Raw genomic sequence first — 27,843 nt, forward strand, 5'->3', positions numbered from 1 at the left:
CTTCACATAAGTCGCCGAGTACTAAGGCTTCAAGTACTGAGGCTTCACATAAGTGACATTTGTGAAGGCTTCCTTTTTTATTTTTTATTTTTTTTTATTTTTTTTTTACGCAATTGTAATTTCTTAGAGATATCAATGGACATGCTTTATTTTATTCAGTATGTTGTGCTAAAACATATATCTGACTAAGATGTGTTACCCCTTTTTTTTTTATTTATTTTTTTTTTTTTATTTAGATGGTGCCTGATGCACACTATTCTTTTACTCCCTATTTTTTAGACGGAAATTCGTCGTCTTCCCCCTGCTTTCTTCCTTTCAATTATTCTGTCTCCACCACCTATTTACTTTTTCATACTTGCTAATAGTAGCATACACCATGACCTGTCTTTCTTGCTTTTTATCATTTCCTTTGGATGGTGCTTGTCAATCACTTCTTTTCTTTGCTTTCGGTGACTGGCCACCATTTGAAAACCCTTTTTTTTTTTTTTTTTTTTTTTTTTCTTTATATATGGTGCTTTGTAGAGATGGAACTCGACGGACAGTGAGCTGCAGTCGAGGCTTCATGACCGGCTAGTCGTTTGACGGCGGTTTATTGAAGTTCTTCGTCATTGTTGTTTGTCACGGACGGAGAGAAGGCCTTTGGGTGTGAGTTGACAAACTTTGGTTTTGTTAATCACATTCACAGGCAGCAACAAAGGCAAGCAGATGTGAGTTGACAAACTTTGGTTTTGTCAATCACATTCAAAGGCAGCAGCCATGGCGGAGGTGCAGAAGTAGCTGGAGCTTGACGTCCTGGAGAAGCGTGGGTGATTCGAGCATCAAGCCCAACTCGGAAACCGACGGCGGGGAGCAAAAACGAAGGTGAAGCAGCAGCCTGTTCATCATTGACCACGGGAGATCAAACTCTGAGCCACCTCAAACCATCCCTTACTGGCAGCATAATGACGGGCAGGTCAACCGCCGCCCGTCTTCATCCGTGCTGTTTATCACACTTGTCAATTCATCAGCATCAAACATCAGCTGCACTACCTCGGAGTGACCTGAAGAGACAGCGACGCGGAGGAGAGAGAGAGAAGGTGGAAGAGTAGAGATAGCTGACTGATCCCCGGAGAGCCTGAGCTTCTTCCTGCCCGCCTCGCCATCTTCCACTGATTTTTTTTTTTGCTTCTTTTGCTGTTGACGTTTAAATTCATTACTTCTCTTCTTATCAGCTTTGGATCGCTCTAATTGATGAACCCTTTTCTGTAGTGGATCAAAGGGGGTAATCAGCCTCAAGCTTGAACTCTTGAACGTACCTTATTACGGCTTTCAGTGCAACAAGCTCTTTTGCATTAACATCATCCTTCAGTAAGCTGGAAGACATGAATAAAGCGTACATCATCAATTTTCTTCCCATCGCTGACCATTGATTCAACAAGTCCTGGCATTTTGTGTGTTAAACCAAGAGAGCGGCAGAGCTTAAGTGTCTGCCTGCAGTGAGCAACTGTAAGAACAAACTTGCAGATTTCGTCTTTATCAAACTCAGAAGCAATCCCAAAAGTAGCGAGGAGTTGCCAGAATGCCTCTGCTTCCACTCATCAGCAATTGCTTTGGCTTGTTGCTTTGGTTATCCCATCATCCACAGGTTTTGAAGTTGTTGGCTGGTGAATGACTTGTGCCTAAAAAAAAATAGCAGCAACAACTGCATCTTTTAGCTCCTGCACTCAATCCAAAAGGTCTTGCTCTTTAGCAATAACAGCTGCCTCTCTCTCCGCAAGTGAAGCACATGTTTCAGCTTCCTGCTCCGCAAATTTCTTCTCCTTGGCTTCAAGCTCTTCAAAATTCTTCCTCAATGTTCTCTCAAGGTTGCGGAAATGCTCTTCAATTTCTTCCCACTGAACCTGGTCTTCAGAAGTATCATTGTGTGCATTTAGTTCCAGTAATGCGTCACCAAGCTGATCGATTAGAGAGCTTGGTGCATCGCGTTCCAGAACTTGTTTCACATCAACCATGCAAATCTACACCCGAGAATGATTCACACGGAATGCCTAAACAGGTTTGAGAGGGAGAGGAAGTGATCTCAAAGGTCGCGACTCTTGGAATTGCAGGTGGAATTTGATCGAACACTTGGTGTGCATAATAGGGGCTGGAGAATGAGGTCCGCTTGCTTTGGGTGTGCGCACCATGTCTAGTAGGTGGGGTTCGGGTGAAGTGTGGATGCAGGAGATTGGCGGCGTATTGTTCTTTGGTGAGACTTTTGGCGCCCATGAGCGCGATCGCGACGGTGTCGCCGAAGACCATTTGGATGGCGGTGGAGGTGACCGGAGCCAAATCGAAGGGGCAGAGTTCTCGCTCCACTGGCAAATGCACGTTCATGTCCCAGAGGGAGGCAAGGGCATTGCCGTCAACGGAGGTGACAGAGATGAGAAAGGCGCCTTTGGCCTTGGCGCAGTGGACGAGGCGGAGGAGCTCCTTGGTGGTGCCGGACTTGCTGAAGAGGACCAAAAAGTCAATTTTGGAGAGGGCGTCGATGTCGTCGTGGAGGGCGTCGAGAGGGGAGAGAAAGCCGGAGCGGATGCCGAGGGAGACGAGGATCTAGGAGATCTTGTGGGCGACGAAGCCGGACTTGCCGACGCCGGAGAAAAAATATAGTGGCGCCGGCGGAGGATTGAAGGAGGAGGGTGCGGGTGAAGGCCAGTGTCTGGGGCAGGTCCAGGTGCTGGAAGAAGAAGTTGAGGTGGCTCTGTTGGGATTTGAAAACGTTTAGGAGGGTAGTTTCGTCAATGCAGGAGGAGGAAGAAGGTTGCTGCAGGGCGTTGAGCTGCTGCGGCCATTATTCTCACGGCGTTGAAGAAGGATCTCTGAGATGGTGAAAGGATGAGCACGGGAAGAAGATGGCTGCGGTGCAGGATCTGTTAGATGGTGGTGTGATGGGAGATCCGACTGGACTTAGATCGAAGCCTGTGTCTTTTGGAGGGACATGGCCTAGCGTGGGCTGTGGCCTGGATTTGGACAATAGGCTTGGGCCTGGTCATTGCCACTTGGGTTTGGATGACCTCCTTTTGATGGGCTGGCTGGATAGAGGTCATATATATATATATATATATATGTATATAAAAGGAATCTGTATTTATTTATTTATTTTTTTTTTATTTTTTTTTTTTTTAATAAAATAAATTTGTAATAACATTGACCTTCATCAATGAAACACTTATTTATTATCATTATTATTATTATTATTATTATTATTATTATTATTATTATTATTTTAAATACATAGTAATCACATATGTATTTTTTTTTTGTAATGAAATTGACTTTCATTAATAAAACATTTTTTTTATTTTGATGTGACTGAACTCGAAATTTAATGTTCGAGCTGCCTATGTACCCCTCCAAGGAAGAGATCAAGTCAAAACGTAGTTCAAATGCAATTTTTTTTTTTTGATGATTTTGCCGTACACAGTTTATGCTCTTGCGGGCCAGGAGCTTTGGTTGTGGCCTTTTAGGGGTAGTAGCGCTTCAAGAATCTTCCATTGATAGGGCCAATCTTTAAGCCGTCTTCTGCCATGATTAAGTAGGCGCCGTTGGTGTAAACCTCTTGTATTACGTATGGTCCATCCCACTTTGATGTGAACTTGCTTTTCGTCTTGTGAGTTGTGATGATAGGCCTACACAATGCGAGGACGAGATCTCCAGTTTGGAAAGACCTTGGGCGGACCTTCTTGTTGAATGCCTTGGATAGCCGTGCTTGGTAGCATTCCAAGTGTTGTTGAGCTTCGAGCCTTCTTTCGTCGAGTGCTTCCAACTCTTGAAGGCGCAACTTTGCATTCTCCTTCTCAGTCAAGCCTTCTTGTATAGCCATTCTCAATAAGGGGATTTGAATTTCGAGCGGTAGAACAACTTCCACACCATATACAAGAGAATAAGACGTAGCCTGGGTAGGAGTCCTATGTGTCGTCCGATATGCCCAAAGTGCTTCGCTTATTCTTTCGTGCCAGTCTCTCTTTGTTCGGCCGATCACTTTCTTTAAGAGATTGCACAATGTTTTGTTGAATGCTTCTGCAAGACCGTTGGCCGGGGCATGATACATGGAAGACTTATGCTGCTTGAACTTGTATTTCTCACATAGCTCATCCACGAGTCGGTTGGAGAATTGCTTTCCGTTGTCAGTGATGATGTAGCGAGGCACCCCATATCGGTGGATGATGTGCTCCTTGATGAAACGGACGACAGTTTCCTTCTTTACTTCCCTTAGTGGTATGGCTTCAGCCCATTTAGAGAAGTAATCTGTTGCAGCTAGGATGTAAGCTTCTCCTGCAGATGATTTCGGAGTAATTGGTCCTACGACGTCCAATCCCCATGCATCGAATGGCCATGAAACGGTTGTAGGGTGTAATGGCTCAGGTGGTTGGTGTATGAAGTTGGCGTGGAATTGGCAGGCTTGGCACCTTTTGGCATGTTCCAGGCAGTCCTTCACCATAGTTGGCCAGTAGTAACCCATTCTTTTGAGCTGGAAATGTAGCTTTGGTCCAGATTGATGCGCCCCGCATACGCCCGAGTGTGCTTCTTCCATGGCTTGATTAACTTCTTCCTCACCTAGGCATCTCAGAAGTACTCATTCGAAAGAGCGTCGGTAGAGTGTTTCTTTGTAATAGAGGAAGCAAGGTGCTCGTCGACGTATTTCAGAGCGGTGTTTAGGATCATTTGGAAGTTTTCCATGCTTTAAGTAATCGATCAGCGGTTGTCTCCACTTTTCAACATCGACTGGAAGTACTGAGATGACATTTGTATCATCTAGTAGCATTTCAGTGACGAGGGGGATCACCCATCTTTGGCAGACTGGCACGTCTGCCACTTCGTCTTCTCCTAATGTCATGCTTGAGGCTAGGTTGGCAAAAGCGTCTGCCATTTGATTTTCTTTTCTTGGCACATGCTTTAGTGTCACAGTCTCAAACTCTTGTAGTAGTTGAGTTGCCAGCCGGAAGTATGGGATGAGATCATCTTTCTTCACCTCATATTCAGTTAAGAGTTTATTGATTATGAGCTTGGAGTCGCCAAATATCTCAAGGGCTGTGATTCCCATATTGATCGCCATTTGGAGTCCGATGATCAGTGCTTGGTACTCAGCGACATTATTGGAGCATAATTCGCTTAGTTGAAAGGAATAAGGTAATATATGCCTTTGCGGCGACATGAATACTACTCCTGCCCCTGCTTCGTATGCTCGTGCAGATCCGTTGAAGAACATCGTCCATGTCGGGAAGATGTCGATGTAGAACACTTCCTCGCCAGGCAAGTCGTCTGAGATTTTCCAATCAGCTGGGATTGGGTGATCGGCAAGAAAGTCTGCCAGCGCTTGTCCCTTTACGGCTTTAGCTGGGACGTAGATGATCTCATATTGGTTAAGAAGCAGCGCCCATTTAGCGAGTCGCCCTGTCAAGACGGGTTTGGACATGACGTATTTGACCGGGTCAGCTTTTGCAACCAAGTGGATGGTGTAAGCATGCATGTAATGCCTGAGTTTCTGGATGGCGAACACCAAGGCAAGGCACATCTTTTCTATTGGGGAGTAGTTCAACTCGGCGCCGGTGAGGGTTCGGCTGAGGTAGTAAAGCGCTCATTCTTTCTGGGATTCATTCTCTTGCGCCAAGAGTGCTCCAACTGAACTTTCCTGAGCGGCGATGTACAATATGAGTGGTTTCCCGGGCACAGGCTCCCCCAAGACAGGTGGACTTGACAAATACTTTTTTATGCTTTCAAAAGCATTGTGGCATGCTTCGTCCCATACAAACGGAACATCCTTCTTCATGAGTCGGTTGAACGGTTGACAACGCCCTGCAAGGTTAGAGATGAAGCGTCTGATGAAGGCTAGCCGTCCTTGTAGACTTTTCAGCTCGTGCAGGTTTCTTGGCTCAGGCATGCTTTGAATGGCCTTGATTTTTTATTGGTCCACTTCAATACCACGGTGCTTGACAATGAAGCCGAGGAACTTTCCGGAGGTGACGCCAAACGCACATTTTAAGGGGTTCATCTTGAGGTTGTATTTTCGCAGCCTTTCAAACACTACTCGTAAATCCTTCAAGTGATCTGATCTTTTCTTTGTTTTGACCACCACATCGTCCACATAACATTCTACATTCTTGTGTAGCATGTCATTGAAGATTTTCTGCATTGCGCGTTGATATGTAGCTCCAGCGTTCTTTAGACCAAAGGGCATCACCTTGTAACAGTAGATACCTTTTGGAGTACGGAATGCTGTTAGTTCCTCGTATTCGAGAGCCATACGAATTTGATTGTATCCAGAAGAGCCGTCCATGAATGACAATGCCTCGTGGCCAGTGGTTGCGTCCACCATGATTTCGATGATTGGCAAGGGGAAGTCGTCCTTTGGACAAGCGTCGTTGAGGTCCCAAAAGTCTACGCAAACACGTATTTGTCCAGATTTCTTAAGGACGATGACGATGTTGGAGATCCACTTGGGGTATTGCACCTCTCGAATGAATCCTGCTTCGATTAGCTTGTCAATCTCTGCCTCGATTTGTGGAATGAGCTCGGATCGATATCGCCTTTGAGTTTGCTTTATTGGTCGTGTTCCAGGCTTGACTGCAAGATGATGCACAGCGATGACAGGGTCAAGGCCGGGCATTTCTTTGTAAGTCCAGGCAAAGACGTCTTTGTACTCTGATAGCAGTTGGTAGTACTCATCTATCTCGTCTGTTCTTAGCAGTGCACTTACAAAGATAGGTTTTTGCTCCTCTTTTGTGCCCAAGTTAAGCTCCCTAAGATCGTCAACCGTGGCTTGCCCCCCATCCTCAAGTTGTGGTGGTGCAGCAGTGACATCTTCTTCAGGGGTCTCGTCTTCTTTGCCTTCTTGGATCGTGATGTGGAAGACATCTTGGACTTCCTCTTTAGTGTCGTCCTCTTGGGTTTGTTGGTATGCAGATTGTCCAGTATGGATGATGGTGCGCCTTCTTACTATCAGTGGTCCATTTGCGTCAACCTCCAAGATTGCTTGACGCTTCATCCTTGAAGGAATTGAGCTTCGAATATCGCCTTTTTCTACTAGCCTGTCGAGCTTTTCTTCATTTGACGTTGTTTCCCTATTTCCAGAAAACTTCATGTTGTCTTCAAGTCTTTCCAAAGCTGATTGACGAGGAGGAGAGCTAGCCATGTTGCTTTGTTTATTAGGTTTTGACAACCTTTCAAAAATAGAGCTTCGGGAGGTTGGCCTGTTAAGCCTCTTGAAGACGGAGGTTCGGTTTTGACCACCAATGTGATCAAGGGCTGACGTTCTGGGTCTTGAACGATTCATCCTATCGAAGACTGGCGTTCGAGGGGTGGATTTAGGCTCCTCTTGATCTTGTTCAATGCTCACACTAATATGTTGAGTGCTAGCATTTTTCGCTTGGCTTGAAATCTTCACGGGTGCATTTGGTGTGAAGCCAAGTCCAGCTTTGTTGTTGTTAACTCCGTAACCATGCTTCTTCAACTTCTTTTGAGTCTCGGTGAGGTCACGTTCTTTATTGTTGACGGTGTTTGAAACCTTTCTTCCAGGATTCGAAGAAGAAGCGAAGTCGTACCCAGCTTTTGACATGAGTTTGTAGGCGTTCGGATCAAAACCTTCTTCAGTCCTCTTGGTTGGGAGAAAACTTGGTTCCGCTCTCTTTGGTAGAGCTTTTACGAAGCCTTGTGGTAATCTTGCAACCTTAGCGTTGCTTAGCTGTGTCAGAGGTAGAACTGCATTCATCTTGAGCAACTTTACATTATCCACGTACCGTTGTGCATCGGCTTTACTTGCTTCAGTTTCGAATGGGGATTAACCATTCTTTCTTCTTGACATCGGGATGTATCGAAAAACGGGTGTGTTTAGTACATTTGAGGGCGTCCTACTCCCTTTGGTTGTTGCAGGTTTAGCAAGCTCATCATCGTTCTTGCTTGAAGACGACATGGCTTCTTCTTCTTGCTTCTTGGGCATGGCTTGCCACTCCTGCTTTTTAGGTGTTGCTTTACCCGTGGATTTGATCTCTTTTGGAAGAGCTTCGAGCACCATGTCTTCATCCATGTAGAACTTGGCGTTTGCGAAATGTGATTCAGCTTCGGTGAATGGTTTGGTGTCGCCATAGATCACCTTCGCTCCTTCTCGGTAGAATTTTAAGCATTGGTGAAGGGTGGACGGTACTACTCCATTTGCATGGATCCAAGGCCCTCCTAAGAGCAAGCCGTAGGAAGTTCTTGCATCAATCACGTGGAATATCGTGCTTGACTTGAGTTCACCAATAGTCATCTCTACTCGGATCATGCCCATCGCTCTTTGTCCTCCTTGATTAAAACCTTGGATTAATAGACGACTTAGGGACAATTCATCCGCCTTGATGCCGATTGTAGTCATTGTTGACTTTGGCATGATGTTTATGGCTGATCCACCATCCACAAGCATGCAGTTGACTTTGTGCTCCCTTACGTACCCAGAGACGAAGAGAGGACGGTTGTGAGGCTTGGATCCTAGTAGCAAGTCTTCGTCGGTGAAATGGATTGCGTCCTCAATGGCACAGCATGTGGCACATTCATGTGGTCGAAGCTTCAAGCCTTCGTTCTTGCTTTCTTGCACTTCGTGGTCATTGGGACTTTCCAAGACCGCTGCTAATGCTATTCGCATCTTCTTTGGTAATCGTAGCGCTTCCTCAATGCTAAAGTGTGTTGGCAGACCTTCTTCGAGAGTGAGAGTTTTTTCTCGCTCAGTGGTGATATCTTTGCCTTTTGAAGGTTCTTCTATTTCTACTTCGACCATGTGGCATGCAGCGATAGTGCACTGTTGGAAGAAGTCATTCGGGAAGTACTCGTGCAATGAGATAGGAATGCGTGGCTCTTGCTCCATAGGGTCCCCAGCATACATTGGCTTATCAACTTTTACGTTTCTTTTGGGCTTCCTACTGTTGCGGCGATGGTACTTTCTCACTTGTTCCACCTTTTGTCTTGTGGCTTGTGGTTTTGGTTTCCTTGTTTTTTTGTAGGTCACCAATGTCCATCCTTCATCATCATCGGTATGTGCATCTTGTTCGTTTGCCCTCAGCGATGGTTGCGCAAAAGGTATCGTGCAACTTGAGCATTGATAGGAATGGTCAGGTACTGCTTGGAGAGGCACGGGATCGAAAGATCCAAATGCAATTGTAGTAGTATGTGTCGCGGCTGTGTCTTCGAGGTCGAGCTCGATTCGCCCTTGTTGTACTAGCTTCATGATGAGCTCTTTGAGGACAAAGCATTTACCCACAGGATGGCTCACGATTTTTATGGTACTTGCAGTATTTAGGATCGTTTATGCGATTCATTTCTTCAGGCCGCTTGCATTCGGGTAGCTCGATTACCTTCTTTTCTAGCAAGTCGTCTAACATTGCATCCATGTCTGAGTCAGGAAAAGGGTATACCTTCTGCTCCAATTCCCTCAAGGTACTTTTGTACCTTTCTTGGGTGCGAGGAGGCTCACTTTTCTTTATCTCCTTTGCTTTGGTTTTGGAGGAGATCTTGATAGGCGCGGAGGCGGTCTTGACGGCAGCAGTGCTGACGGTGAACGCTTCATTGGGGGGTTTCTTCCCAGTCTTGTCTACATTTGAGGAGAACACCTTATCCTTCTTAAAGTCGGTGATCGGTTCTTTCTTCCCGTGATGGGCAATACTTAGCTCCATGTCGTGGGCACGGGTGGCTAACTCTTCAAATGTCCGTGGTTTGATGCCTTGAAGGATATAGTGTAACCCCCATTGCATGCCTTGGACGCACATCTCGATTGAAGAGATCTCTGAGAGCCTGTCCTTGCAGTCGAGGCTTAGATTGCGCCATCGGTTGATGTAGTCCACGACTGGCTCATCCCTCAATTGCTTTGTGTTTGTCAGCTCTAGCATGCTCACAGTGCGGCGAGTGCTGTAGAAGCGGTTGAGGAATTCCTTTTCTAATTGCTCCCAACTGTTGATGGACTCAGGCTCTAGGTCCGTGTACCACTCAAAGGCATTTCCTTTTAGCGAGCGTACAAACTGCTTAGCGAGGTAATCCCCTTCTGTCCCCACGTTGTTGCAAGTCTCAATGAAATGGGCGACGTGTTGCTTCGGGTTTCCCTTTCCATCGAACTGCATAAACTTTGGTGGCTGATAACCCCTTGGCATCTTCAAAGTGTCAATTTTCTTGGAGTAGGGTTTTGAGTATAGTACGGAGTCATGTGAACTTCCTTCGTACTGTGCCTTGATGGTGCTGGCGATCATCTCTTGCAGTTGTTGGATAGAGAGAGGTCCCACGAGTGCCTCTGCTTGGCCTGGCTCCGGCTTCACATCGATTTTCTCCACCGAAGGCTCTTCATCCTCGTCGTTTTCCTTCTTTACTGAACCATCCCCTTGCTCGATTTTCACGTTGGGCTTTACATCTAGTTGGTTGACGAGTGCGGCGATTTGCTGGTCTTTTTCTTCCACAATCCGTGTTAGCCTTGCAATTGCTTCATTCATATGAGCCAACTGCTCATCGATTGAAGTCGCTCCAGTAGTCATGACTTGCATGGCTGAGTTGCCACTTGTGTCGGCATCGGAAAGCATGAAACCAGAGTACTTCCTTGGGCTTTCCTTCTTTGGCGCCTTTAGCGAAGCCAGGGTGATCAAAGGTTCATGCCTAAGGTGCTCTTGTTCCTTCGGCGGAGTTGATGCAGGGGTGGAAGATGCGGCAGAAAGAGCTCTTGCCTTGCTTCGAGTTATGACGCCCGAAGTAACACCGCCTACGGTGATAACGTTCTTGTTCCTTGCATTGGCTGCGAGAACAACTTGAGCCTTCTTTGATGCCATTTGTGCTTTTTGCTGATTCAAAGATAGAGATGAGAGGTAGAGATGGTCCCACTGGGCGTGCCAAATTTGTAAACACGGAATTTCCTGCGATGAACGAGACAAGAAACACGTGTACAAAATAATATTTGTATTGATGATTTAGGGGTTACAATCTCTTCTACAAATTTAGCCTCTGATTCTATCTTTGCAATGGGTGGATTTGATGTTGTTGGTCCAAAGGGCCGTCGGGGCTTGATCTTGGGATAAACAGTTGTGCAGATTTGTTGACATCGTGGATCCAAAGGGCCGTCGGGGCTTGATCTATGGATGAACGAATGATGAACGATGGACACTTTCTTCAAGGGCCGTCGAGGCTTGGTCTTGAATCAGTGGAAGTTCTTCAAAGGCCGTTGGGGCTTGATGTTGAATGAGGATTTGACGAAGAACGAAGAGAGCTCTCTTGATCTTTCGGGATTTGCTTGGGAGCTTTTGAGTTTCAAAGCTTCAAGGTTGTGGTATGAGGTGAATTGGTTATCAATTGGTGTCCCAAAATGAATGCCTTGGCCTCCTATTTATAGAATTCCAAAACTTGATTTTTTGGATTTAAATAATTAGATGAAATAAATCATTTCTGCCAGGTGTTGACACGTGTCCTGTTTGATGACTTTTTCGATTTATTTTGATTTTTCGTTTATTCACATGCTATGTGTAAAATTTATGTGACACAAAAACATTGAAATTTTAATTATTGATCAACATTTATTTTACCGAAATTTCGATGTCTACAGTTACATATGAGTTGGATAATTTGCTTAAGTTACCCGTGGGTGTACGGGGGGTTCTGCACCTCCGGAAGGCAATCTCACAAGAAGAAGAAAATGATAAGTTTACATGTTCCACTTGTACATGGATAAAACTTGAAAGTTGATCCAATACACAATTCTTGTTGCCTTTTTTGAATCATTGCTTGTTACAATTCAAGTAAGTAAACATATCACGTAGATTTAATGAGTTATTTGATCTAATTTGATCTTAATGCTTTATTTGGTGTTATGATCGGAATGAATGGATAACTCATATAGTTTAAGGTACACTTAAGTAGAGATAAAGTGATTTTTCATTTTACCAATACTAAAGGAATCACTATTGAGATTTGAGACCTCGTCAAATTCTAATATGCGCTCTGATTTAATAAAAAAGTCGAAAGCTTTGTTGCTTGTATTCTAATTTGCCACTAGAAAACTACAACAATTGAACACTGTCAACGAGCAAGTGGCTCTTTACCATAATGGTAAAAATGAGTTGAGTTTTTGCATGACGGCGTAAGTTCAAATTCCGTCGGTGGCTAATCTAACATTTAATTTAACAAAATCCATTGTTTGACCAACAAAAAAAAAAGAAAAAGGGAACACCAACAACAAAGAAAGTGAAAGAAAAAGAAATGCCTTTTATGTTTTCATTTATTTGTTGTTGGTATTCTGATCCAGAATTTCCTAATCCGGCCATTCTCCGCCGTTGGATTGGATAGATGCCCAATATAACATGATATGACTTTTATTTTGGTTAAATTGAAATGGTTTTGTCGAAAAGATAGAAATTTATTAAGGGAACTTTAACGAAAAGCACCCGATACTGTTCACTTTAACGAAAAACCACATTTTTACACTAAAAAGTTAATCCTGGTACTATTCACTTTACCCTTTATTTTGTCCTTATCATTAAAACTCAAAGTTTTCAAGCCCTTTTCATTAAAGCTTTCGACAAAACCATTGCAATTTGCAACGACAACGTTTCAAGCGGTTAAAGCTTTTCGCAGTTTCTTGACAAACCAAGGCCTCCGCCGCCGCTGCCTCCACTTGACTAATCCTCATCCCTCTGGTAATGATTCAGTAATACTACAACTGCAAATCGAAATTATGCTGAGAAGACGACTCCCATCCCTTCTCTCCACCACCATTTTCACCTCCTCAATTCGCACCAAGCCCCCTTTCACCCTCCCCACACCCTCACCCATCCCATCTCAATCCCTACATTTCCTCCCATGCCTAAACCCTAACCCTAGCTTTAGCAATGGCAAAGGGTTTGGATTTCAGGGAGTGAGAGCCTACAGTCTGCTGAGCTTGAACGATCTGAGAGGCAAGGTGCCCAGGAAGCAGAAGACGAGGAAAGGCCGTGGGATTGGCTCTGGTAAAGGCAAGACTGCCGGTCGAGGCCACAAGGGTCAGAAGGCTCGAGGCTCTGGGAAGCTGGGCTTCGAAGGTGGTCAGACTCCGCTGCGTCGTCGTTTGCCCAAGCGTGGCTTTAACAACCCATTTAGTCTCACTTTTCAGGTACCCTATCCTCTTTAATTTCTTCTATGTTTGTATTGTGCATTTCTATTGGTCGAGTTGCGCCGAAGTTATTGGAAAATTTGAATACTTTGTTTCTTCTACTTGTTATATTCAGAAGCAGTAGCAGATGCATAAACATAACCGCTCAATTGAGATTGATTTAGTTTACAGGAATATGTTGCTTATTAGTCATGTACTCTGTCTATACAATGCGTGCGCATGTGTGCTGACACAGACAACATCAATTTGTAAAAGCCAATAAGTCTATAATAAATACTGAAATACTAAATTTATGCAACCCCGTGAATTATGCAGATCACCGGGGGGGTCTTATTTTAACTCTGCGAGAAGCTTATATCCCTCCTGATACAGATAGTAAGGAAGTAACTTCCATAGGGGCTCATGGTTAGCTGGTACTGAAGTCAATATTAATTGTCATTATGTTGCTACTTGTTTCTCTGTTGGTACAACGAATGACTCGCACGCTCATTTGATAATTTCCAGTGCTTATGCTCTAAGTTTGATATTTGCTATAGAAAAGTACTTGTTGTTAGTACCCTTTGGTGTAATTGTATGTCTTGCCTCAATGCTTGAGTAGTAGTTACTTTTATACGTACATACATACATGCATACGGATTCCTCAATGCTTGAAAACCATTATGCTCCGGATGTTTTTGTTTTAGATTATTTTTTTTCGGTCTATATTTTTGGTTACATAGCAAACTGATTTTATCATTCCTTTTGACTTTTAATCTATTTAAGCTTTGTTTATATTTCTGAGGGCTGTTAAACATTAACTTTATTTCCATTCATTTTCTGATCTGCGTACATGTCGTTGTGGCAGCCTGTAGGATTAGGAAAAATTGCTACACTTATAAACGCAGGAAAGATTGATTCGTCTGAGTTGATTACAATGAAAACGCTCAAGGTACAGTCAATTGCACTATTTCCTGCATCAACTTTTGTTCAGTCGGGTAATTATTATTACAATAGGATACAGGGGCAATAGGGAAGCAGATTAAAGATGGAGTGCGATTGATGGGACGTGGTGCTGAACAGATCCAATGGCCAATTCATCTAGAGGTATGTATTCATCTGGGCATTACACCTGACATGGACTTGTGTATTATGCGGGTACTCCTGTACTTCTTGCTTCCTCTTCACTGTTTCTAGATTTAAAATTTCTGCTTTTACCTCAAAAGTGTATTTGCTCTTCGTAGCTGGATGATATGATGCTATCATCACTGGCATGAGAGTCTCTCACCACTTCAATTTTGTTTTTTGAACCAAGAAGTGGCGATGTCAGTTAAATATGATATATAGATTACTGCTAGTTCAATGGTTTGCTGATGTCGTTGTAATTTGTGTTGTTCTTTGTAGTGTTTAGTAACATAACCTTTGATCTCGGTCAAATTTTATCAATAAAAAAACTGTTCAAATTTGATTCTGATAAGGCAGAACCATGATCTGACTGGAAAATGGTGATCATGTTCATTAGTGGAAATTTTGTGATGGCTTGAAATGTTCTCAGGGTATAGAATTGTGAAATTACAATAATTAATTGGGCAATAATTAATTTGGCATAGAATTTTGAAATTAGTTTACAAATGAACTATCAGTCCATTACTATTTAGTGGTGGCAGATACTTTTGTACGCTAATTATTTATTATTCACATGGATATGGAGTAAATGCATATGGGTCAGACTTTGGGTTTCATTCCTCTTTTTGTTGCATGCAACTCAAAAATGGACTTACGAGAGAGGTTTGCAGGTATCACGTGTCACCGTAAGGGCAAAGGAAGCTGTTGAAGCTGCAGGTGGGTCTGTTAGAAGAGTGTATTACAACAAGTTGGGCTTTCGAGCATTGCTTAAACCTGAGTGGTTTGAAAAGAAAGGCAGGTTATTGCCGAAAGCAGCTAGACCTCCCCCAAAACAGAAGGATAAAGTTGATAGCATTGGCCGCTTGCCAGCCCCAACGAAACCAATTCCTTTTTCAACTGAAGACAAAGAAGTGGCCTCTACTTGACCGAAGGAGCAAAAATAGTTTGTTCTTATTCAGAGATCTGTACGTTTAGACCCAGTTCCTTCTTCAAAGTGCTTTGCATAAATTGTTCTCCTTCATAAGAAACAGTGAGTTGCAAGGAAAATGATCTGTCGGGATAGATTGAACGAGGAAAGCTTTTTGTGTTGGTATTGCTTTTGATTAGCTGATTTTCTTACATTGTCTTTTGAGTTAATTGTTCTACACTTCTTACTTGCTTGGTGCCCCTTGCTACTTGGGCTGTGAGCGGGAACTTAGCTTCCATGCCCATGAATTGCTGTTGGAATATGATGCCCATAAGTAATTTTCGGCAAATTACGTGCTTAAATTTTTACAATTTTTCTTTGAGTAGAAGCAAAGAGTTGTACATCCGTCTTTGTGTAAATAATGTTTTTGTTATCTCTTGAGCGAGGGGGTCGGGGATTCAAACTTGGAACCTCTTTCAATATACCGCATAGTGGATTTTCCAAGTTGGTAGAGGTTCCACCAGACTAAGATGGTGGATTCGAAGATTCGAACTTCGTATAACATTGGGAAGAGAAATGCCATTTAGACCAATAGCTTCCAAGTCCTATTGTTCGACATAAATTTTATATAAGGAAACAAAGAATTATATATAAACCAACCTCACAGCTGTCTCTTCGGAGTTCTCCATAGCTCAGGCTTTTTGATGCAAGATCCTCTGAACTATTAACGGACCAAAGGAGCTTCTAAAATATTTCAATCTGCTGAATAATGCTGAGGATATTGCAATATCTAAGGAGAGAAAACAGATGAATGGATAAATGATAGTCTCAAAAGAACACCAGAAGAACTACTCACAAATAGTCATCAAATAATTTGCAAGCAACAGAAAATGATGGAAAAGAAAAAAAATCGAGAGTCACATTGCGATCGTAAACGGTTTAAGCTTATTTGCTTCAGAGTCCACAAGCAGAAGGTTAGGCCATCTCTAATGGATCAGGGCATAGGGCTATGACCTATGTTATAATCCGAAATGAGAAAAAAAAACCATCTCCAATGGAAGGCTGAGCCAAAAAAGAAACGGGCCCACCGAGCTAAAAAGAACCCTAATGGCCATTGGGCTGGGGTAAATCCAGCCAGCCCGTTTTGAGGGCCCAATTTGCTGCAACCAACAATCACATGACAATTCATGTAGTTGTTGGATTTTGAATTTTTTATTTTTTTTTAACATATAGCAAGATTTCATTAACTAATTTAGAAATAAAGGAATCATAACCGTACCCTGACGGGTGCTGATCATCTCCCAAACCTCTTTGGACAATGGGGATTGCCCAAGGTCCAAAAGTCTCCTGTCAAGCTTCTTTTCCACAAACCCTAAAAAACTGCAAACCACAACTCGAACGTCGCAAGCATATAAATTCCGTTTATATTAACAGGTCGAAAAGCAGCACTTTATACTCATCAATCATACAACAGACTACACAAATAAAGAAATGGCACAAAACAATATACATTGAATTTCTGGTAACCAGGATCACCCTATTCGAAAACAGCGTAACGGAGTCCCTCCACCCCAGCCATTACCTACTCAGATTCTTCTGCAGAAGATCATTCCAAAACCCCTGCATACACATAAAGATGCAATCTTTTCACATATTTAACCTTTATCAAATTCCCCACATGGGAGAATTACAGTAAATAAACAAGTAGTTTTGTGAGTAGTTTCTTCATCGGTCTCAGTATCATTGAAAGAAAAAAATTGCCAACTAGATGGTAGTTTTAGGGTTGTTTTATTAGCACCCCATGTATTGTTGAATACACCCCCACATACCTAAAACACCCCACACTTACTTTTTAAACTTAAAAATATCCTATTACACCCCACTTACTAACCAAAACTACCCTCACACCCCACACATTTCATACACCCCACACCAAAATCTACAAGTCTTCATCTTGTCCAAAAAAATAAATTTAAAACCTTTGCCTTTAGCACACAAACAGTGCGCATGGTTCTACTGCTTCAAGGTTTTTGTCAATTTAGGGGAATTAGGCTTTAGATGTGAATTTGATTTTAAACTCAGAAATGGCTACTTTGCTAGCTTTTCTGAAATAAAAAATCATGAAAGGACTAGTTGATTGTGCTATTGCTGTGTCCGTGTAGATTCTCTATTCTGCAAAATTGCACCACAAACCATCCTAAAAAATAGACAGCATACATACCTGAAAATTTTTAGCAAAAGAAAAAAAAACAATACCACACTATCTCAAAGAAGATATGAATATTTTAGAGTACTTCATCTCTTATGCTGCAGAATCTTTAACATATTGTTTGTACCCGATTTTATGTCATCAGCCCGAGTAATCGAGACCATTGAATGTGCAGAATTCGAGATCGACGGATGATTCTGAATATTAAGAGGTTGTGATTTTGCACGAACTCGGCCCGTATACTTTGAGTCATTCGATGGAAGAAGCCCTATTTGATATTATCATTTGGTTAGGAATTTATTAAAATGGTAATTATCTTATAGTTGCAGCTTGAAAGTCAAATAAATAAGAGAAGTTGCATTATACAAGGACTGTATAGCTTGGTTGGCTTGCGTTGCTGATCAACACGGAAAATGCTACTTATCGAAATCTAAGGATAAGACAACATGCAGAAATAGGAGATGTGATCAGTTTGACTTTCTGATAGTGCATGGTTTGCATTTGTTTGGAAGTGAAATAATATGGATGAAGGACATTTGGTTAAATGTCTACGTTCTGATCAATATAAAATGAGTGCTTATCTTGCTTAAGCACGGGGCTGCACGTGGATTGAACCTGGTTGCATTTTTTACTAAGTTCAGAAATATTGGTATTGTAGGATTCGACCAAAGCTTGATGAATATTTGGGATAATTCGAGAGGTTTAGTCTCGGTTGGTTTCTAGGAAATCACCAAGGCCACGGGATCCATTTGGGATAATTCGAGAAGTTTAAGTCTCGGTTGGTTTCTAAGGTTAAGGGATCATGCATACTCGAGAGAATATTCCCGTTATTTACGACGACAATCCTAGTGTTCTGCTATTATAAATACAGGGGTCTTGCATCATTAAGAAGACCTCCAATTCAACACACAACTGCCTTGCGCAAACTCTTTCAACAACTGAGATTTTTATTTTCTCTTTTCGCTAATACATCTTCCGTTGGCATCAACAGCACTGTGAAAGCAACTGGTGATATCTTAAGTTGGCATAAATAGCTCTGTCATCGTAGAATCAGCCGGTCTCGCAGTATCTTCTGTTGGCATCAACAGCACTGCGGCGAGGACGGTTGGTTACCTATCCAAGTCTTGGTCGAGAAGGATTTCCGAATCCTTATTGATTAAGGTCATCTCATTAGTCTTCTTGGCGAAATGAGGTGTTATAGTTTATTGAGCTCGGCGCATTGCACGCCGAGTTATTTTATGATTGGATACTCCCAAGTGGGATTTAGAGTTCTACATTCAGACGGCCGAACCACGTTCACTATTAAGACTTATATTCGCTTTGAGTATTTGTGCCCTTACACTTTGGTGTCGATTCGGCGAGAGTTTACTATGACAAATAACATCACTGTGACCGAATCCGACGACGACGATTCGTGAACTTCGTAAGAATAGTAACCTTGTCTTCAGGTTCGAGAGCCCAAGAGGCCGAGACGTGTTCCTTTCTCGGCCGCAATCGCAAGACGCAGAAGTCAGCTGTGCACCCAACGCAACATCAACAAATTTACTCCTCAGCCGAGCTCGGCCGACGAGTTGGCACGCCCCACATTCACCGAAGGACGTAGTTAGCTTATAAATTACTCGGCCTGCGCGCCACGTAGGATTGGTAGTTTTTAGGGTCGACACATATATATAAACATAATCACAAGACATTGTGAGTGGAGGTGTATATAAAATTATATATAATTTACCGGTGGTTAGGATTTTTTAAATGATTTGAGGCGTAGGAAGAAAATAATTGTTTTTCTTTACTTTTTAAGGTTTAAATAGTCATTTTATATAAACCATTTAACAATAAATATTAAGTGGTGGTGTATTCAACAATTAGTGGGATGCTAATAAAAAACCCTAGTTTTATTCTGTTAGTTTAGATTTTTTTTTTTAAATATTGTTTTAATTTAAATCTTAATTAAAGAGGGATATCTTCGAACTTATAAATGAGTCACCTTTTTTCCTCCGGGCTTTATATATAGACTCCTAGAGGGAACTTTAACGAAAAGCTTCCCGTACTGTTCATTTTAACTAAAAATCACATTTTTACACTAAAAAGTCAATCCTGATACTATTCACTTTACCCTTTATTTTGTCCTTATCGTTAAAACTCAAAGTTTTCAAGCTCTTTTTATTATTTTTCCTTTATATATATAGATAGATGCAGATATGGATAATGTATATATATAAAAAATATAATAATAAACTAATAGAAACTAGAGGCTTTTCCAAAAATATAGATTATTTTTAAGAGTGAGTAGAGTTATCAAATTACATGTTTATATTGCTTTTATACTCATTTATATTTTCTAAAAGTATTAAAAATCACTTAAAATCTTCTAGTATTTTCCAACTCCAAAAATCTAATTAATATCTTATAAACAAAAGCTAACATACAAATCTATCTGCAAAACATTACACTCTAAACTAACAAATATATGGATGTATATTATACCTATAAGCGAGATATGATACCTGAAGAAAAAAACATAATAAACCTACAAGCAAGACATATTAATCTATGACAGATTGATTATAAAAAAAAATATGTCATGTAGGTAGATTTTCAATTAACCTGTGATATAGATTGATTATAAAAATTAAAAATAAAATCTATAAATGAGGTTCAAAGCAAGAGGAAGAACAAGAACTAACAAAGAGTAATAATTAAAGAGATAATTAAGAAGAAATTTTATTTTTATAATAAATCTTATCATTGAAGATGACACACCTTGACCCGGAATGTCCACTAGGACTCCGAATCGAGCTGTGCTGGCCGATACCTGGAAAGTGACGAAGCCATAAAGTGTAGTGATGTGAAAAATGTGAATAAAATTAAACCTAAAAGTGCCTAATAAAAAGAGTGCGCTAGTGTGCGGGATTGAACCCATTTCACATGCGACGTCAGAGAATAAGAATAGTACAGTAAATAGGGTGAGGGTTATACCATTGAAGATAACCACTTATACCGAGATTTGCCATAGGTCCTTGCGATACGTAAGCTCAGCTACGAAAACATGGAGGGGTGAAAAACAGAAGGGTGAGTGGGCACAAAAACAAAGGTTTTCAAAATCCATTTATTTTCGGAACAAACTAACCCTTGGCGGTAAAACATGTATAGTTTCCAGAAAATCATACTACGTATAAGTATGAAATCAAATGCATGCCAACAGTAAAACCAGAAATATGCAACATCAGAATATCTCAACGGCAATATAAATATAGGCATGTGCTCCACAATCTAAGTGAGTATGCCAGTCGGAGTCACCTAATGTGACCTGTACGATTGCACCTATTGCTCATCAATCTATGCTAACACATGAGTCAGAGTCACCTAATGTGACCTATATGACAGGGCTAGGTGTAATAATATACGCTCTAGTGCTACGATCACGTGAAGGCTAGTGCTATGCGCGATCACCTACGAGTTCGAGTCGCCTAATGCGACCTGTACGACAGGGCTAGCACCTACTTGGATCCAAGGCGAGCGTGCGGTGTGGAGGTGAACATCAAGTGAATGACTGGCCCTGGCCCAGGGCGGGAGCACTAACACCGAGTGCAGCAATGATGAGCACTACATGAATATATGCATGCCATAATGATTCTATCATTGCAACAATATAATAACTTACCTACGTATCCTGTAGGATTGTTTTAGCATCTCATAATAGTGCAACATCATTTATGAGCAAGTAAAATGCATTTGAATATGCCATGGCAATATGTAAATCTCAACCACATAACAGCATTTTCGAAATTAAATAAATCATGGCATAAAATGCATAAATCGATTTAAAGGCATTTGTGGAGACTAGAAGGTGTGTGTATATATATATATATAAACAAAGTGCCCACTCACAGATACATAGTAGGAACAAAGCCTCCGAGCCTTGTTTGACTTGATAAGTCCTCGGGATACATTTCCCCTATACGTGAAATTACTAATTCAATTAGTTTAATAACACATATACGGAACTTAAATAGAACCCTCATAGTTTTCTCAAACATAGGGTTTAAATATATGAAATCGATCTACTCAACGTCACGGACATACATAAATTGATAGAAAGCTAATTGGAGGCCAAACACGCTGCCTAAGGCACGGCCCTACGCTCCACCATGCGCAAGCAAAGACTGACGGAGGCCTTAATGGCTGTTAAAAATTTTCTATTAAATGGTAACAGTGTTACCTGACACCGTTAGGATATTCCGTCGTCTTCTTCGATGGTTCTTGCTGGTCACCGTCGTCCGCCGCCTTCTGCACTTGTCGGAATTTGGATATTTCGTCGATTTCTGGGTAAACTTTCAAAGCTTCATAACTTGCTCCTTTCTCAACCATTTTTCACAAAATTTAAATGGAAATGAAGCTTATGAAGAGTAGAACACGATTGTACATTTTTGGAAGGCCAAAAAGTGGACAAAGGTGGCCTGAAAATGGCTCGAAAGGCTCAGGTTAAAGTCCAACTTCTTAAAACCTTGTGTTTCGAGGTTGTCTCTTCTTCAAACCTTCACCAAAGACCTTGAGGAGTTGAGTTGAGGCCTTTAGACTTCCTAAAAACTTGTAACTTGCCCGTAACTCGTTGGGGAAAAACTGAGCTGAGTCAGACCTTCCGAGTTGGTAAGTCAAAACTCGTCCAAATCGTGATCTGGGGGGTACGGCTGTGTTCGTGGAGATGAGACGAGTTCGAAGGTGTGGTTTTCAAGCCATATTTGTGTGTTTTGGTGTCTGTTTGAGAGAGTTGCAGAGTGAGAGTGTGAAAGAGGGTCTTCGAGGAAAGAGGGATAAGAGAGAGAGAGAGAGAGAGGTTTGCTCAGTTTCTGATTGGTGGAACAGAAATGGAACTTGTTTTCTGATTAGGCATGAGTGAGAGAGGGAAAGCAATTGATTGGTGAAGAAGAAAATTAGGGAAAAAGGAATGGTGGTAAGGGATTGGTGGAAAAATCAAATCGAATAATTTTATTGGTTGTTGAAGATAGGGGGACCAGATCCACCAATTAGTGAAGGGATGGATTTTGTACAATTTTTAATGTACAATATCTGCTTCTTTGACAGTGTTTTTAACACTGTAAATTTGTACGCGTATGTATAAAAATACATGTGGTTAACGTACTTTAACGGAGATTAACTTTTTCGTTACAGATTCGATTTGAGTCTAACACGCGCTCATGCATTCGTAATGACGAGTACTTTGTAAGTACGAAACCAGGAAAAAGAAACTGAAAGCCGAAAACTACGTCCATGACAGATTCCACTTTTGTCCAAAAAGGGTAAAATCGTCAAATTACATCAACGAAAAAGAAATTGCAGTGAGAACTAGGGATGGGTCATCACAGAAGAGATAATTATTGATAATTAAATAATCAAATTTAGGAAACTTTCATGAAAAGTGTTTGTACTAAGTTTATTTTAATTAAAAAGTATGCAATAACTTTATTTAATGACAAAAATTAAATATTAATGAAAAAACCTTAAATTTTAATAAAAATGACAAAAGAACTTAAATTTTAATGAAAATGACACAATTTTAATATATATATATATATATATATATATATATATATATATAGAAAACAAGACCTGACCTGTGGGACCTGTGCGTCCATCACAACACTGTTTATGAAACTAAACATTATTTATGGAAACTGAACACTATTTATAAAACTGAACAGTATTACACTATTCATTGGTCCAGTTTTATAAATAGTGCCTAGTTCTTGATCATGTTTCATAAATAGTGCCTAGTTATTGGGTCCAGTTTCATAAATAGTGCATAGTAATTGGTACAATTTCATAAATTGTGTCTCCTTCTTGGTCCAGCTTCATAAATAGTGTCTAGTTATTGATCCACTTTCATAAATAGTACCTACTTCTTGGTCATGTTTCATAAATAATGTCTAGTTCTTGGTCAAGTTTCATAAATAGTGTCTAGTTCTTGGTCAAATTTCATAAATAGTGTATAGCCCAGTTTCATAAACAGTTTCCACCTATTGATTTAGTTTTAAAAATAGTGCATAATTCTTGGTTTTGTTTCATAAATCGTGTCTACTTATTGGTCAAGTTTCATAAATAGTGTCTACTTATTGGTCCAGTTTCATAAAGAGTGTCTACTTATTAGTCCAATTTCATAAATAGTGCCTAATTCTTTGTTTAGTTTCATAAGGTTTGAAACTTAGACCCTTTTTGGTCCTGTAAAAGCACTAATTGCACCGAAAACGTTGAACCCATAAGTGATCATTTAGATCAAAATCTTGAGAAGATTATGTTCTCAGTAATTATTTTTAAAAAGTTGTTTTTGTTGTAAAATCGACAGTGTGTGCAGTGGAATAAATGAAACAAGACAAAAAATTTACGAGGTTCCTCTACAGTCAGTATGACTGGAGTACGTCATCGGGGCAGCAATGGTGCTTTCATTATAATTTTAGAATAATAGGAGTACAAAAATAACTCTGTCTATTGTCTCCTCTCATCTTCCTCTCTTTTCTCTCTTCCTCTTCTGTGAACTTCTTACTACTTTGGATTTGTGTGGGGTTTGTATTTATATAGAAAATAGGAGTCGTATGAAGCAAGCTTCAGCAGACAATGGAATGACCCATTATTTAATTCTTTTAGTGGACATCCACTGTTCTACAACACTCCCCCTTGGATGGCCACAAGTTTTCGATTGACTTGTTAAAATCTTGATTTGTTTTTTGATGCTCCCCCTGATGAGTAGTACCACATTTGTTGTGCTTGTTGACTTTCCACAGGCTTGTTCTTGAACTGGGCTAGAGAGCCTTCTACTAGACTTCCTCCAAAGGTCTGAATTTACTTATTTTATCTGAAGCTGAATTTGATTAAAGGGTGGTGGACACTTGATCTTGAATCGGACTTGTGATTTCTTCAAGGGCCGTCGAAGCTTGATCTTGAATGAAATTAGACCATGAGGAGCTTCACGTGGCAAGTGATATTTGGCTTTGTTGGGGATAAATCAGCACATGTTTGTTGCATTTGTTTCTACATGCTTCAATGTATCATTTTCGCTTACCTTATCTGTTCCCCTTGCATAAGTGGTATTTTCCCTGGTTTTCCCCCATGCATGTGTGACATTTTCTCTTGTAGTATTTGTTCACTGATGCAAGAGTGGAATGCAAACCTTGCATTTGAATAGTCCTTCAAAACTTCACTTCTCAGCGACTCCTCATGCTTGGCAGCTTCTGTGTAAATAACCAACATCTTATCAACAGTTGAAAATGAGTACTCAAGAGTAATGCAAGGTAAGCAACCAGGAAAAGATTCCGTTCAATTAGTTCCAGATCGGAAGGTTGATTCCAAGTGCCGGCTGATTGCTTTCTTTCTCCTTGCCCTGCAGGTGAGAACAAGGATAAAGAAAAGGACAGGGAAAAAGCATGATATGAGATACCCTTTCTTTCGACCTTGATGATATGAGATACTCTTGCTCTGGTGTGACTTGTTTTGAAGAGGTATTCTCATAGAGGAAGAAAAATAAGTATTTCGAGATGGTTTGTTGAATATGCATTCTTGGAGATGAGGAAAAGTTAGACATTCTTATAGGTCTGCCTTGCCATAGAGGATGGAGGTCGACATATATAGAGATTTTTCAATAGCAAGTAATGGCGTTGTGCCTTTACTCTTGTCAGCAACTGTGGTATAATTAGAATAGTAAGATTTAAGTGTTTTCAACTTTGTCAGAGAACTTTGACAAAGTTGCACACAATATTCGAAAAAACTGAGATTGCGTCTAAAAAATGCCAACAAACTTTATTCAAGCAAATCTGACTTTTGAAATTTAGAAAGTGGTGCCTCTTCGATCTCTGAACAAGTGGCTATGTTGCCTCTTCTTTTATAGAGACATCAATTATGTTCAAGAGTATGCTCAAAAAGTTGCTACTTGTAGAAATTTTCCCCTTCTTACACTTCTGAGATTTTATTTGACCCTTTTTTTCCTTCATCATTCCTGAAAATGGCTTACCCATCTAACCTTTGTTTAGATTTGAGTCTTAGGAGTGATACATCGCCTGTCCTTCTTATCTTCTAAGGGTTTTCTTACTATTGGGGACTCTATGATGAAGAATAACATAACCACTACAGTAGTAGCTAGGAATTTCTCATTGCAAAGGATAACAAAATCCTTTCAAAACGGTCTGATGAACTGGTTCAAGACTCCTTGGCTCTTAGTGTTCAGTGTGCAGACTTTGTTTCCAATATAGGCTAATGCCTACTTGCTTAAACTTGCTAAGTTGAATCATTGATGGTTGAGGTGGCAAGTATTAAACAAGAGATCAGAGGGCTCAATCACGAGAATAGAGTGTTACACGTGCTTGCAAATAATTACTCGATGAGCATGAAAAAAAGCTCGACCAGCTGCAGGAATCCGAAACTCGGATTCAAAGTAATCACCAGAGGTTCGTTGCTAGATTCTGAAGGCAACTGATGCTTTTCCTTTCTGGTGTTTTGCCAAGTATTGGGGCGTCACATGATCAATCTCCAGTGCCTCCTCCTTCTGGGGTACTGCCGAGCACTGAGGCTTCACATGAGCAACCTTTGTGAAGGCTCTATCCTGTTTGTTTGTTTTAACTCATGTGTATGCACATATCTGTAATTTCTCGAAGATATTAATAGATAAGCTTTATTTCATTCAATGTATTGTCCCAAATACAATAAAGTATATACTTCACTAAGATGTGGTACTTCTGGACCAAATATCAATTTATCTTTACCTTCACGAAGATAAATGATTATTCTTAGTGTCGACATCATTTGAGTATTCACTCATAATCTTCAATCCATATGGTTCTTTAATATCATAAACATCATGGATAAGATTCATGTTGGCATATTGTTCGATCTGTAGCTCGAGACAATATTCTTCTCAACACTTTATAATCTTTCTTGACTCTTCAGGAGTCCCAATTTAATATCATCAACTCTTCAGGAGTTCTAATTTAATAATATCAAGAGATTTTAGTATGTTGCAACAATATCATAATGATAGTACTCACTAAGGCATTTTATACCATCCATTGTTGAGTACATAATTTATGTTTTACCCTTCCATGGCTTCAAGCAATTTGAATCCTTTAGGGATTTTCTACAATTCATGACACATTTTCCTTTGGAATTTATACAGAGCAACTTGCTCCCATGTATAATTAAAAGATTTACTTATGGAGATATGATGTGGGTGACTCACAACCCTTCTTATATAATTCTCCATTCATATGAACTCGTTTATAGGAGTATAATTTCAGGTTTCAATACCTTGTGTCATATCATGTGAGTGTATTTCACTGTATTAGAAATGCCTATATGTAACCTCATTGGTTCAACATATTTTGGCTATTTGTATTGAATTTAAGTATATAGGTCCATTTTTCCACGTTCTTACAAAATTGTAATGGAATTGCCTTTCTCCATTTTGGCCAATAATTTGGTTGACAAAAAAGAACGGGACTCAATATCAACAGAGCTCATTGATGAATTTAGTAGCTACTCGTAAAACCAAAATTACCATTGGTTATCATCAATCTGTGTTCCCATATTCTCATGTCCATGCGCATGCATAAAAGCTTTTCATTTCTTTGGATATCCATTACCTCTTCAAAGGAATTACATTGTCTCTTCCAAGACAGTCATAGTTTAGAGAATGCGGATCATAACCTCTTCTTGAGCGTTATAGAGCTTGGATTTTAATCTCCACTTCCGGGAGTTGAGTCATTTAGAACCTATACGTCTATCATGCTTCATGCATGAGACATCAACATTCCCATGTCCGCAGATTGTCCTTTCTGGGACGTGTATCCATGCGGCGACTGTCATGCTTCTGGCATGCAACAGTTATGCTTCGGGAATGCAATAGTTCAATAGTGCCATATTCTTCTTCTTTCGAATGACTAAACCTTTTGAGTCTGAAGGTCTGCCAGTCTTTAGGCGTGCAACAGATAAATCATTTTTTACTGCCACATTATTTTGTCCAACTGGGAAATCAATTCTTGTAGGCACATTTGCAGCAAGTACATGTGATTTTATCACTTTCGTTGCATTATTAAATGCATCTGGCATTTGATTGACACATCATTTCATCATTCAATTATTCTTACTTCATTTTCATATTGATTGCTTCGTGAATCAAAATAAGACAAATTCTCTTCATTTTTCTGGAACAGTCTTTTCTCATCATTCTTCTGGAATGATATTTTCTCATCGTTATTTTGGAACGATGTTATTTTCTCCCCCTAACGGCGGGAAAATTGTCTTATCAAAATGACAATCTGCAAATCCCATGGTAAACATATCCCCAGTCAAGGGTTCTAAATATTGAATGATAGATGGTGTTGAACAACAATGCCCAATCCACGATGATGCCTCATTCAATACGTTGTGGCAGTGCAATACGCATATAGATAACATAACCAAAAACTCGTAAATGTATAATGTTTGGCTAGTTTCCAAACATGAGTTGTACTGAGAAGTATTGATGGTTGGTAACATATC

The 27,843-nt window shown here is 40.6% G+C and overlaps 1 protein-coding gene and 1 long non-coding RNA gene across 2 annotated transcripts; one reads left to right on the forward strand and one right to left on the reverse strand.

Annotated features, from left to right (window-relative positions):
* Positions 1-12,340: 12,340 nt before the first annotated feature.
* LOC103451545 (uncharacterized) lies at positions 12,341-15,462 on the forward strand. Its single transcript, XM_008390957.4, has 4 exons — positions 12,341-13,105; positions 13,950-14,033; positions 14,099-14,188; positions 14,878-15,462. Exons 1-4 carry the CDS (start codon positions 12,692-12,694, stop codon positions 15,130-15,132), a joined length of 843 nt encoding a protein of 280 aa, XP_008389179.1. The 5' UTR covers positions 12,341-12,691; the 3' UTR covers positions 15,133-15,462.
* Positions 15,463-16,523: 1,061 nt separating this feature from the next.
* On the reverse strand, positions 16,524-17,610 carry LOC139193810 (uncharacterized). Its single transcript, XR_011578304.1, has 2 exons — positions 17,450-17,610; positions 16,524-16,733 (listed from the first exon to the last, which is right to left on the reverse strand). It is a non-coding gene; the product is annotated as an uncharacterized lncRNA (long non-coding RNA).
* Positions 17,611-27,843: the final 10,233 nt, after the last annotated feature.

Source organism: Malus domestica, chromosome 17 (assembly GCF_042453785.1).
Source record: "Malus domestica chromosome 17, GDT2T_hap1".
Classification (NCBI taxonomy): domain Eukaryota; kingdom Viridiplantae; phylum Streptophyta; class Magnoliopsida; order Rosales; family Rosaceae; genus Malus; species Malus domestica.

What these genes read in the sequence shown, in the direction of transcription:
- LOC103451545 (XM_008390957.4), top strand. Translation starts at nt 12,692, where the DNA reads ATGCTGAGAAGACGACTCCCATCCCTTCTCTCCACCACCATTTTCACC. An exon ending in TTACAATGAAAACGCTCAAG is followed by an intron (nt 14,034 to 14,098) that starts GTACAGTCAATT and finishes TTATTACAATAG; the next exon opens with GATACAGGGGCAATAGGGAA. An exon ending in AATGGCCAATTCATCTAGAG is followed by an intron (nt 14,189 to 14,877) that starts GTATGTATTCAT and finishes AGAGGTTTGCAG; the next exon opens with GTATCACGTGTCACCGTAAG.